This window comes from Malus sylvestris, chromosome 17, assembly GCF_916048215.2.
Source record: "Malus sylvestris chromosome 17, drMalSylv7.2, whole genome shotgun sequence".
Classification (NCBI taxonomy): Eukaryota; Viridiplantae; Streptophyta; class Magnoliopsida; order Rosales; family Rosaceae; genus Malus; species Malus sylvestris.
Genome location: NC_062276.1, coordinates 15,113,255 through 15,126,154, shown reverse-complemented (window position 1 = coordinate 15,126,154; position 12,900 = coordinate 15,113,255). Strand labels below are relative to the sequence as shown.

The following is a 12,900-nucleotide window of genomic DNA, read 5'->3' as shown; positions in this document are numbered from 1 at the left end:
CTAGGTGCAGTCCAGTAGGACAAGTACTAATTATACAGTACCAGAAGATGTCCTACTAAAAATATAATTTGTCAGAACGGCCGAAATCCTCAAACGCCGCCAACAGCAAGCCAACCTAAAACCTGGAAGAGCGTAAAACATAAAACATGAGTGGGCAAAGACAAATGTTTTTCAAAACCATTTCATCATTAAAATGCTCTAACCCCTCGCCGTAAAACATGTATAATTTTCCCATAAATAGAATATAAACATATGCATAAATGTATATATAATTATCTCAATTCAAATCATACTTCACATAACCATATTCATAAGTATGCCATGCCAAAACATAAAATAGAATAAGTAATTCAGGTGAGAATAAATTCATGGAAAATAACATATTGGCCAGAACCCCTACATAAGTTTGTACCATTGAATTCATAGCTCATTAGTCAATCTAGCCGGAGTCATTACAATGACCTATACAGCACTACACTGCACATGAGTCGGAACCACTAAAAGGGTATGTACGACAAGACTGGGTGTAATATAATTATGCTCAATACTACGCTTTCATGATAGTTGGGCGATAAATCATTAGTCACCTACGAGTTGGAACCACCTATGATAGTTTGTACGACAAGACTCTGCACCTAAATTGGATCCAATATGAGCATATGGTGCGGGAGGTGACATTACAAACAGGCATGTGCCATATCTCTGGCTAAATCACAATCACCCTAGGTGCAAGTTTATGAGCTCAATGTTTTTCAATTAATCACAACCATTATTCACATTCACAATTCATGAACTCACCTGGGCTTACCTGAGCGTCCACAGCACCACAATTATATATTATGCATCATATACTAATTCATATACTGAACCTAAATTTATATGCATGGCATTTCAAGGCATACTTTCATTTAAACGTATTTTCTGGGAAAATATCAAGTATATAAGTATATACTGAAAACCAAAAGCCCACTCACTGGTATGTCGAAGGGTTGTAGCCCCCGAGTCGCCCTTGACTGCGCTCGTCCTCGGGATAAGTCTCCCCTATATGAGAAACAACTATAAAAACGTTAATTTAAAGTACATAACCAATACTACCTAATAACTTCTTATACATTGCTCAAAAGGGATGTTTGAATATACCAATGTGATCTACACAACTCCACGAACATCCCCATATTTTAAAAATAATTTTCCGACCACCCACGCGCCGGCAAGGGCATGGCAATACGCGCAGGGAACCCTAACTGTCGTTAGGAATATTCCGTCAAAATAAAGAAATATTTTGTCAACTTTACTTGACGCCATTACTCTCCGTTAAGAATATTCCGTCAACTTTGACAGAATATTCTTCTGTCTTCTCCGGTGGACCTCGTCGGCCATCGCCGTCGCTGGAAAACTGGAAAATGTTTAAACCTTGATATCTCAGTCATTTTTCATCCAAATTTCATGAAACCAATACCAAATTGAAAATCTTACCTTGTAGAACATTTCCTTACCTGTTTAAAGCCCCAAAGATCACGGGGATCTCGCATGAGAAATTTGAGAGAAACCGACCAAACTTGAAACTCACAATCCCGACGTCCAAAACTACCCAGCGAGCTACCCCGAGCTTCGTGAAGACCTTCTAAAGCTCCATGTGAGCTTAAAATCCACTGAAACCTTCACATTTACATGTTCATGAACAATGCATCAAATCAGAGGTTCTTGGTTCTCACGATCCCGACGTCCTTTCAATCAACTAAGGGTACCAATGTGTTCCTGGGCTTACAAGGAACACAAAACCAACCTTCAAGTCTTCGATCTATGACTGGTTGAAGGGTTTGAGGGTTTTCCATACAAAGTGTACGGAAAATGTGAAATTTCGTTCCTGGATTTTATTATTATAATCTACGTATTGGTATTATAGAGATTTTATATTATTTTTTAGCAAATTAATTATTTAAGATCCGTAGACCATTCGAGGTCACAATTTATATTGTTGAATAGATTATAACGATATAGGCGAAAGCCGTTTGCGAGTCTATATTATAACTGTATAGTTACTGACGTTTGAAGTTATTGCCAAAAAAAATAAAAATTTGAAAAGATAAGAAAAAGCCACGGGAGTGGCTGAAAGAAAAAAAAAAAAAAAAAAAAGCCACGGGAGTGGCGAGAGAAAGGAAAGAAAAAAAAAAGGAGAGGATCAGACAAAGGGAGGGAAGGGAATTCCCCCCTCATTTCCCATGACCCATTTAACCCTGTTTCCACCCGGCTTAATTTCAGGGATTCCGCCATTTTTTCGTTGAATCACCACCATCAAACACCTGCAAAACTCTCAGTAACTTCCTATCTTCCATTTCGAAAGGTTTAAGGTCCAATTTCATGTAGAATTTCACCGGAGCACCAGAGGTGCTCGACGGCGATTCCGCCGTTCCGACAAGTTACACCACCTACCACCACCCTTAATCAACTCCCCTTGGACCCAAGAACAAGACCCAATCAGTTGTAGGGGCATTGGAACATCGAGGAAGTCAAATCGAAGAACACCCATCTTAGGGTTTTCGGCGATTTTGGAGCTTTTCCTGGCCAAATTGGACTTGGCCACAGGTATGAAAATTGCTCTACTCATTGATATCTACATTTTTGTGAAATTTGGTAATTTTTGGAGTTAGTCGAAAAATTGGGTTTTCGTTCGTCGAAAACCGCCACTCGTGGCGGCGCATATGGTGGCGCGTAGCCAGTGGGCCAACGATGCCTTTCTAAGTTCAACTAGATGTCCTGATTTTTTAATTAATATTCGTATGACGTGGTTTGATAGTTTGAACCTAATTTTCAATATGAGACATTACTTGATCAAAATATGAATCGATGATCCAACCGTTGGATTGTCACTAAACTTTAATACATTATAGTATGTAATATTTAAAGACAACTGGAACTGACGGATCAGAAATCCGACGTACGGATCTTCCCAAATTAGATTTCTAAATTAGTAAAATTAATTGTTAACTGCCACCCAATTCTAGTAATTGGCGGAGATCCGACTGTCGGATCATGTTGAGATTTTAGTATGTTATTCTTTGAGCATAATGTGGACCTTAGGAAGTTACAGATCCAAAATCTAATGTGCGAATCTACTGGATCAAATGATGTAGCATTGTGGATCCTACTGTTGATCGAGAATTGACTTTTGGTCAACATGTCTCTAAACGTTCTGAATAATAAAATTAGTACTATGGAAGGCTAAATAAAATCTAGTGGGATCACATTGGTATGATAGTGACTTGAATATATGTGATATAGCTATTACCTTGATTTTTTATATTAATATCATATGTGAATATGATATGGGTTATAAATGAAATTCTATTGAAATGTAAATTTTATATATATATACACACACACACACACACATACCATAGACCTATGGTTATTGAATGTGAATTCTATTGAAGTGTTATTTTTATTTCTGGTCATCGATCTATTTTCATTAAGTATGATTTGACTTGTGCTTTGGAAATATGGGTTGTATTGTATGATTGGATTAATGTGATGAAATGTGAGGGCTAGTAGTGTACCATTAATCCATTGTCATGGGGTTTGTTACTTAGACACTTGTTTCACATCTTGTTTCCTTATTTCACTTTTTGTGTCATTCAGCCCTTTTAAATTACGTACTTGGTTCTTGTATTGTTTCTTCAAGCCGTTGTTGTGTCCCTTGGTCTTCCACTCAATTCCGTTGAGTGATGGTCCAGAATCGTATCCTGGTTCAGATTCTGTTGAGTGATGGTCCGGAATCGTACCCTGGCTCGGATTTTGTTGAGTGATGGTCCAGAATCATTTCTATTCTGCGATTCCGTTGAGTGATGGTCTGGAATTGTATCCAACTTGTATTCCATTGGGTGGTTCTATATGCATGGTACTCTCCAATTCCGTTGAGTGATGGTCTGGAATCATATCCTGAGTTTGATTCCGTTGAGTGGTCCGGAATCCCTTTGGTGACTTGGTTCCTTGAATTTGATTTCAGCTTCAGAAATGTAGGCTTCCGCCGAATTGTGCCGCTCTAACCCTGCATGTCAGTGTGTTGTATGGGTTATTATTTGGTGTGATTATTGGATGCTGTTGGATGTAATTGTTAAGATTATGATATACCGTTGACCAATATGGCTATAGATTATTTTTGCGCCTCGTCGATTGTTCCTTGAGATGTTGCACATTCTGAATTGTGTATTATGTTGAAATATGGCAGTTTATGTGATGAATATGCGAGTGTAGTGAAAAGTTGAATTACGAATGGCTTGATCCTTATTGAGGGTACGTAGACAGTCTAACGAAGAGGTTAGATACAGCCATAAAGTATACGCAAAATTATTATGCATCTAGATCTTGAATTATATTTTATGCATCATGTTGAGTTACATGCATTTGGGGACGTCACATGTCGATCTTGGACGTATGTCGGAATCGGGTGGTGACAGAAAATGGATGAATTCCGAGAGAAGAAGAGAAAGAGAGGTCAACGGCAATGATGTGGGTGTGTGTGTGGGGTCTAGATTTTGGGTCACCAACCAAAAACAAAGGAAAAATCTAAGTTCTAATTGGGTCCAAACAATTAGGATTTAAAATGATTGGCTCGTTTCACACTCATGACCCAACGCTCTAAGGCAAAATCGACATTTCACGCCATCAATAAAAGTAATTCGGGATGGGCTGTGACAACGATTCTCTTTCCAGTGAAAAAAAAAAGGACATGTTATATAGTAATTAATCATTAATTCTTGATTAATAAATGTGTTATGGTTTAATACAATATTCCTTAAAATTTAATTATAAATTTTCATGTTTTTGAGAAAATTTTCATTATTATCCCCATGCATTTTAATGTCATTCTTTTATACAAAATCATAATTACACTAATGGGATGGTGAATAAATTAGTTGCAAAAATTTCTAAAATTTGAACCTAAAACCTCTCATTTATAAGTGAAGAAGAATTTCATTAGACCGTATTATTAAGTACCAAAATAAATTAATATATAATAAATAAATAAAACCTTAGCATTAAAAATATCGATTTTAGTAAAAATATATATATATCTCATCTAACCCAGTACTATTGATTTGCTAGCTGGCATAACCAGTGAAAGAACCTTGATTGCCTTTTATTTTTTAGTTGATTGAGTGGGCTAAATAAAATAAATACTAAAAAAAAATTAGAGGATTCACTAAGGAAAAATCAGACCAAACATAAATAATAAAAGTCTTGGAGTGCGTGAGTTAGTAATCTTCAACTGTTGACTTCAAGAAACAAAAAGCCGTTGATAGCCAAGGGTTTGAACCCTTAGCCATGCAAATCCAGCCGTCTAATACACCGGACACCGGTGCGTTGTAAAATTCTTAGTTAGTCAATTATGTTGAGAGGATAATAAGAATCCTCACAATGTTCATCATACACCATGCATCTAGAAATTATTTTGAATTTTTTTATTTAAAATTAAACACAAACAGTACATAACGAAAGCTAGTTGCACGATATAAAACATATAATATAGTAGGTTTTTTTCCTCAAGGTCTTTTTGCTGCATACTTTTTATTGAACTGCCTGCGAAAATGGGAAACATTACAAAGGCAAAAACAAGAACCAATATCTTTCAAGAGAACTACTCTCTCACTCAAAACCTTATGAAACTAATGACTACAATCGGAAAGTCGCACCCACGACGCATATGATACATGAAGCCCGTCATCGGCTTCGTGGAACCGGTAAAAACAAAACCCTTTTTCATTCAGATACCGATGCGCTCTTTATGAATATGAGAGACATCAGGCAACCTAATCACATGTTAACAAAAAACTGAAAGTAGTATTGAAGTTTGTGTCACATACAAACCGGGAGAAATCCATGTCTTCCTAACCGGTCTGAGCGGAAGGCACGGGAGCTGGCATCGCATCTTCAAGTTTTACTCTGGCACCAATGGAGCCGTCGGAAGCAGGACTAGCTCTTTCGGAAAGGGTAGTAGGCTCTTTACTGCCCTCATCCAAGCGGACGACTTGAGCAAAACTCTTGGACATGTGCTTGATGAAATCACTGGGAATTTGAACAGTACTTTTGTGCTCATTTTCTCCGACTACACCGACAGCAATCAGGCTGGCTTGCTGTCTGGCCTTCCGCTCTTGCATTGCTTTCTGCCGGTCTTCATAAAATTCAAAATCATCTAGAATCGACATCTCTGTTTCATAGTTCTTGAAGATATTCAACAACTCAATTCCCTGCTCCAATTTTACCTGCACACATATGGGAGCAAAACCAGGAGTTGTAAGGAAAAAGTACAAGACTAACCAAAATACAACGCGCTTCAAGATTTCTACTCTACAATTTAAAACCTAGTTTTCCATCAAATTCAAATGAATAACATATATCACATGCTGTGCACTAGAATAACCTCCGTACGGTCATCTCCTTTACATAGGACAAGTAAAACTATAAAAGGGGAAACAGGAGGACAAAGCCTACAAATGATTCAAAATCTTTGAGGCTTAGGGTATGTAGGACCTAAGAATCAGAATTCGAATATATTTGTATTAAGCAAGTAAAACAAGATAAAAATTCAGACTCTATAGCATGATTAGCATCAGAATTTACACCAAAAGCGTCGGAGGTACATTTCACACAGTATTTTCGGAGGCATTCGAGCCTGAGAAATACCAAGAGCTTCCACAATAAAGATAACATCTACCTAAGCTGGGATAGTTAATAGTCCATAAACAGGCAATGACAGAAAGATCGACAACAGACAGAAGCTCAGTCAAGCTACTATAAGTATTCTTAAAAAAAAACCTAAATATCTAGATTTCGCCTAGTAAGGATATTGCTTTTACGAACTGCATGCAATATATATCCTACATTGTAGAAAAAGAAAAAAAAAAGGCTTGTTCACAAAATGTCACCTCTTGAGTATCTCGGCTGTTAGTTACAGGCTTGTTGTCATTATTTTCAAGAATGATGTGACGAAACTGACTGTTGGGAACGTCTTTAATCATATGCCACTTCACAGGAAACTGGCCACTCCATTTGTCTTGCTGCCAGTAATCCAGACTCTTGTCAAAATCAACAGGTCCAATCATTTCAGCCACCCCACAGAACTGAGCACTAGCATTCACCTGATATTATGAAGTACAGCAATGTAAGGGTAAACTGGGCAGCAAGGACAAAATACAAAGAACAAGAAATGGAAATGGAAGAAATCATGTAGCATACGTTACTTATCTTGTGAACATCACCAAAAACAATTGTATCTGAAGAAAAGATTGTACAATTACGTACCGAAAAGAAGAGAAAAACGGTGCAGCCATCATGCATCTCCTTAGCTTCACGATATGCAGCATCCAACTTTCTGTTACCATTTGGCGTGCTGGCCCAGACACCATATTTGATGCTCTTGTGAACATTATCTTCACTATATGACTTGATAATGAAGAACTTAGCATCTTTGTAGTCTGTTACAAAATCAGGCCTGTTGAATAATTCATCAAGGACCTTGGTTGTAGAAGCGTTATGTTTGGTGTTCTCCACACAGCTATCAGCCATGATTTGACTCTTTGGCTTTGAGGCCCTCGGGCCTCGATTCTGCTCACAAAGAATATCAAGGGGGGCATTGCAACTGCATATAGGATCGCTGCCCCTCACATGCCGCTTGCTATTTCCTAATGATAGAAAGCCACGATTGTTAGCTCCAAAGCTAGAAAATGGTGAACTTCCAAGGCCAGATCCCTGATTAAAACCACTGGGCATGTAGCCTCTGTTATAAGAGTTTGAACCAGACCCAAACCCATACATCGACCTTTGTTCTTGAGAAGCCTGCCGAAAAACGACTATTCAATAATACTAGAATCCATGAGTCTAATCAAAATTCAGCAAGTTCCAGATGATGGTGTCAATGACAATCAATTCACATCACTGCGATATATAGACTGGCATCATTGTCAAGATATTGCATTCATAAAAGATAAGCCAAAGTTGCATCACACCAAAAATGGAAGATGACAGTGACCTAAGGATCTACACCTGAACACCAATATTGGTAGATACCCGTAGTTATTAAATCCAACGATTTCTTAATATAGATATTTAACCAACTCAATAAACTATACTACATTCTTCATTGCCATTGATATAAATTTCAATGTCTTGATTTGGATAACATTGAATCCTATGATGGACTTTGAGTCTAGTGTACAGTATTTTACTAAAAAATATTGCACTGTTGCAATCAGTTTTCCTTGCAATACATAGAAATACCAACAACAAAGATTCTAGTTACGGTGCATTGCAAAGACTAATATCTTAATAACCATGATTTACAAAAATACAAAATCTCGATGCATCAATAAGAAGAAGCAGAGGGTAAATGACTTGAGAACAGGGGTCAACAGGGCAGCACATGTGACAGTAAGAGTCAAAAGCAGCTTGAAGAAACTGTTAAAAGGAAAGCGGGAGGTGAGGGAGGAAAGGAGTGAGTAGAATGTATACTTCCTGCAAAACTTTAAGGACTTCCATACGGAAATTATGACCGAGTGCAAATATATTTTGAGCAAAAGTATCTAAGATAACATTTTGTGCAAAATATATACAAGTCCTCCAAGATTTGAAGGAAGAGAAGAAACCAGAAATCAGTTTCAAAAGCATTGTTGAAACAGGAGAGGAGAGAAAAAAGAACAAATGAGATTTCAAAAGATCGTAGTTTGAAGACATGCACAGGCATGAGAACATACCATTCCAATATTCTGCCCAAATGAGCCCAGTGGGCCAATTGGCTGTGGAGATACTGATGGCGAAAAGGGAGTCAAAGACCTGTGCCTATCTGAGGGTTTCGGCCAGTCTGACCAAAGGCCTCCAGATCTAAATCCATCAAATCCTTGCTGCAAGTCATGAAAACCCTGACTACCAGGATTTCCAGGATAATTGCCTCTACCAAAAGATCCCACTGAAGGATGATAACCAGGCCTTGGTCCAAAAAGCATATTGTCACCTTGTTGGTCGATATTAACTAAGGTGGTGAGCTCTGGTTGTGACACTGTGGTAGGTGAGGTAATATATTGCATGCTAGGATGACCAAGCTGCTGATAATATGGCGGTCCCGAAAATGGGTATTGCTGGGGAGAATATAACTGTGCATCTCCACCTACGGACGGCATTGGTGTTGTAACCGGGGAGTAAGGCCCGTACGGCATTTGTGGATTGTAGCCATATCCAGAATGAAAGACTAAAGAAGGATTCTCATTGTAGACACCCTAATCAAGATTGAAAATTAACGAAAATTACAATTAGTTAACCTGAAAGAAAGAAATGTTTATATATGAATGACAATGCATAAAGATACACTCACAGGAGAATTAATCTCCAATCCTTCAGTGTTGATGTATGGAGAATATTCGTCCCACTCAGCAGTTCCATTTTCATAACCTACATCACAGATGATTACATTGTATCTATACTTACATTCTATAAGTGAGAGCAACACAAAACATAACCAAAATTTCAAAGGACTAATTTAACAATTATTTTCCTTACACGACATATGTCAAAAACTATCATTCTCTCAAGAATTATAGTTAAAAATCCATTTATGAATATTAGCCTCCAAGGCAGTACCGAGTACTGACCAAAGGAAAAAAAAATACTAGGTCAGCTACAAATGTACAAACTTCGGAATTTATATTCCAACCTCACAATGTAAACCAGATTTTGATTGGATTACTAAACACGAAAAAGAGTAAAAAAAATCCTTCCTGATGAGGTGAATCACTGTAATGTTGATAAGGCCAACAAACAGTGAAGCGGCCAACTAACTCTGAAGCGTATTTTCAGACTCAATCCAGCTGTGAATGGCCCATTTCCATGGCTGCACATCCAGACCCAGAGGAATAAAAGACTAACCTCTATAGTAGAAGGCCTGGGCCTGAGGGGCATATACATTAGGTGGAAAAACAGTGTGATCTCCACCTGAACCAAAAGGACCTGATTGACCTGCTGCCTCCCTTGGAAGACCTATAGTGGCAGCATCCGGAGAAGGATTAGGAGAAACTGACCTCTCATTTTTTGCGACATGGGGCTGATAACAGATAAACAAATGAAAGTCGTAATGCACAGCAGGGAGTAAAGAAAAAGAATTGAAATTTAATATTACACAAAACTGGCAATGGATCAGAAGAGCATTGTACTGGACTCACAACTACCTGCTCCTTCATGCTATCTGGTTCAGCAGGTTTCTCTTCTGCATCCATGGTCAGTATGCTCAGTGATTTAGTAGTCTTAGAAACATAGGGAGTACAAATTATTGACCAACCAAAGCAAAATGTGGGGATAGGAAAACTTGAAGCTATGAATATGTGCGCACATATCCACGCATGCACACCTACCCACACACGATAAATAGAAGTACATGAATATATTTCGTGGTCATGTCTACATCAATGTGTTCAAATAAAAAAACATGAAATTTTGAGCTACCCATTAGTATAGAAAAAGGTCGTCGTCGTACCCAGTGCACAAGGCTCCCGCTTTACGCAGGGTCTGGGAGAGGTGAATGTCGGCTAGCCTTACCCCCATTTATGGAGAGGCTGCTCCCAAATTAGTATAGAAAAAGGTAAAAAACAAAAATAGAGATAAAGGTCCGAACTTCACAAAAGCTGTCATAGATATGAACCTAACCGCTCAAACTATAAACAATGATATTCATGGAACAAGAAATGTTTTTGGATACACAATGAACCATGATGTCCAGCTGTAATTTTATCAAGAGAGCTTCTAGCAATAACCCAGAAAGAGATTCTAGCGACAACCCAAATTGCAGAAAGAACTAAAAATAAATTTTTCACAAATTTTACAAGGAAAAGAAAAATAAACAGAAGATCTTGGACTAAAAGGCCTCATTTTCTTTCATCCTATAAAAATCTTGAACTTTTCCAATTCATCCACCTCCTACTAGACTAGGAACAACAGCTTTCCGTTTCAAACTGCCTCCCCCCAGTCCTCAGTAAACCAGACCATGACGATACACATATAAAGACTACAACGAACAGAAGTGTGATGCTCTATTACCTATATAATTCTAGTTCAGGGAAAGTTGACATTTTGTGCCATATCAAAGACAGGCTTCTTCAAACACAAGACCCGAGTCTGAAAGTAGTTTATGCACACGATACATTAATTCGATTGCACAACCACTATATAGTCTCTAGTATACTTTTTGTTGACAGCAATGAATGCCGAAGCAATTCCTACAGCCCGAAAATGATTACTAAACTTGTATCTTCACTGCATACATGCATGAATACATTGATCCATGATTCCGTATCCGAGTATCAACTATTGGAACTAAACTATGACTGAGCTCGATGCAACACATTCACACGATCAAGCACATCATTCAAAAAATGACCTCAAACACAAAACCGAAACACGAAAACAGAATATGAACAACCAAATCTTACAACAATTCCGTCAGAAAGACAATACCCAGAATCTACTAAATCACCATTTCCACACTCCTCCAAGCCAGATCAGGATAAAGTTCCACACAGCAAGGCAATCACAGATGCCAAAGTTCCCACTACAGAAATCACTAAAACCCGAAATCCCCAATACACACACCAAAAATTTCACCAGTTCATTGACTGTACATACAAAGCAAAGCCAAGAAAACAAACCCATCTGAGGAAACGATCAACAAACAAAACCCAGATTTTAAAAATAATAAAATGATTAAAATTCATGAGTCGGAATTAATCAAAGAGAAAAAAAAAGGGAGATTATTCATGAAATGAGAATGCTGTAGATTGACGTACCGGAAGTATGATCTGGAGCCTGCGGTTGGTTTGCCGCCATGAATCTCAAGTAAAGACCTTCAATTTCCACAGAAACACCACCACCCACGAGAATCTATACAGGAGGCAGAGTATCTACCTATACATGTATGTATGTGTGTGTGTATATATATATTACCTCTCTCTACTCTCTCTCTCTCGATCTAGTTATAAGAAATAAAAACATTATTATTACTATTATTATTAAAAATTATACTCTATTTGTTTTATAACGTACGCCATATTTTTCCTGGAGAAACAAGAAGTTTTTCGCTTTCGTTTTTTTATTTTTTATTTTTGTTTTTTTCAATTCTCAATTATCGAAATGAATTTTTAGTATAACGTCGTTTTTTATCGTTATTTAGTCAAATTTTTATGGACGTGTCTTTGATAATTGATCAATATATTTAGTTTGGATTAATTGAGCAATTGTTATTTATTTTTTAATCAAATCAGTCAAATTTTCTTTGAAGAGTTATTCAAAATAATTGTTCGACATTGAATTACTATGTAATTCACAATTGACTATTATGTCGTAGGTATTTGATCATTATGATATCGTTATTGAATTTTGATCATTTCAACCATTAAAGTGTAATTTGCAACTATTTCAATTATTTTTATAATGATTTTTTGTGAAAATTGCAATCACTTTTGTGACTATTTTTTAAATTTTGAGTGCCTGACATCTGCAAATGGATCATTACTTTTGTGTCCGTGCTAGCCGCTGCACGTGTGGGTCAAGCATTTGGTAACTAGAAACTCTGTCTCAAAGTGGAAAAATGAAAAATGAATTTAGGTCTTCCTAATTAGAAAAAATGGAAAAAGAAATATCATGAGAGGAAAATGGAAAAATAGAAACTCTGTCGCAAAGTGAAATGTACGAATAACATTACAAAGTTAGTTTTCAGTGTTCCGGTGAATTTCAAACATGAAAGAAAATGTGTTGCGAGTCAAACTTTGAGATAGCTCTAGCGTGTGAAATAGAAATATCACTGAATTAAGACGAATAATTTAAAATTAAGGAGAACGACTTGACTGTTTCCATCTCTGTGTG

General features: G+C 37.3%; 1 protein-coding gene across 9 annotated transcripts; it reads right to left on the bottom strand.

Annotated features, from left to right (window-relative positions):
* Nucleotides 1-5,441: 5,441 nt before the first annotated feature.
* LOC126610955 (YTH domain-containing protein ECT4-like) lies at nt 5,442-12,005 on the bottom strand. 9 transcript variants are annotated; one of them, XM_050279127.1, is made up of 8 exons: nt 11,826-12,005; nt 10,209-10,393; nt 9,916-10,090; nt 9,365-9,441; nt 8,751-9,269; nt 7,303-7,836; nt 6,927-7,139; nt 5,442-6,263 (listed from the first exon to the last, which is right to left on the bottom strand). In XM_050279127.1, exons 1-8 carry the CDS (start codon nt 11,863-11,865, stop codon nt 5,889-5,891), a joined length of 2,118 nt encoding a protein of 705 aa, XP_050135084.1. In that variant the 5' UTR covers nt 11,866-12,005; the 3' UTR covers nt 5,442-5,888. The 9 variants fall into 9 exon arrangements, with proteins under 9 accessions (XP_050135084.1, XP_050135085.1, XP_050135086.1 ...); XM_050279128.1 differs by having other exon boundaries at nt 10,215-10,393; XM_050279129.1 differs by having other exon boundaries at nt 10,209-10,252; nt 11,826-12,003.
* Nucleotides 12,006-12,900: the final 895 nt, after the last annotated feature.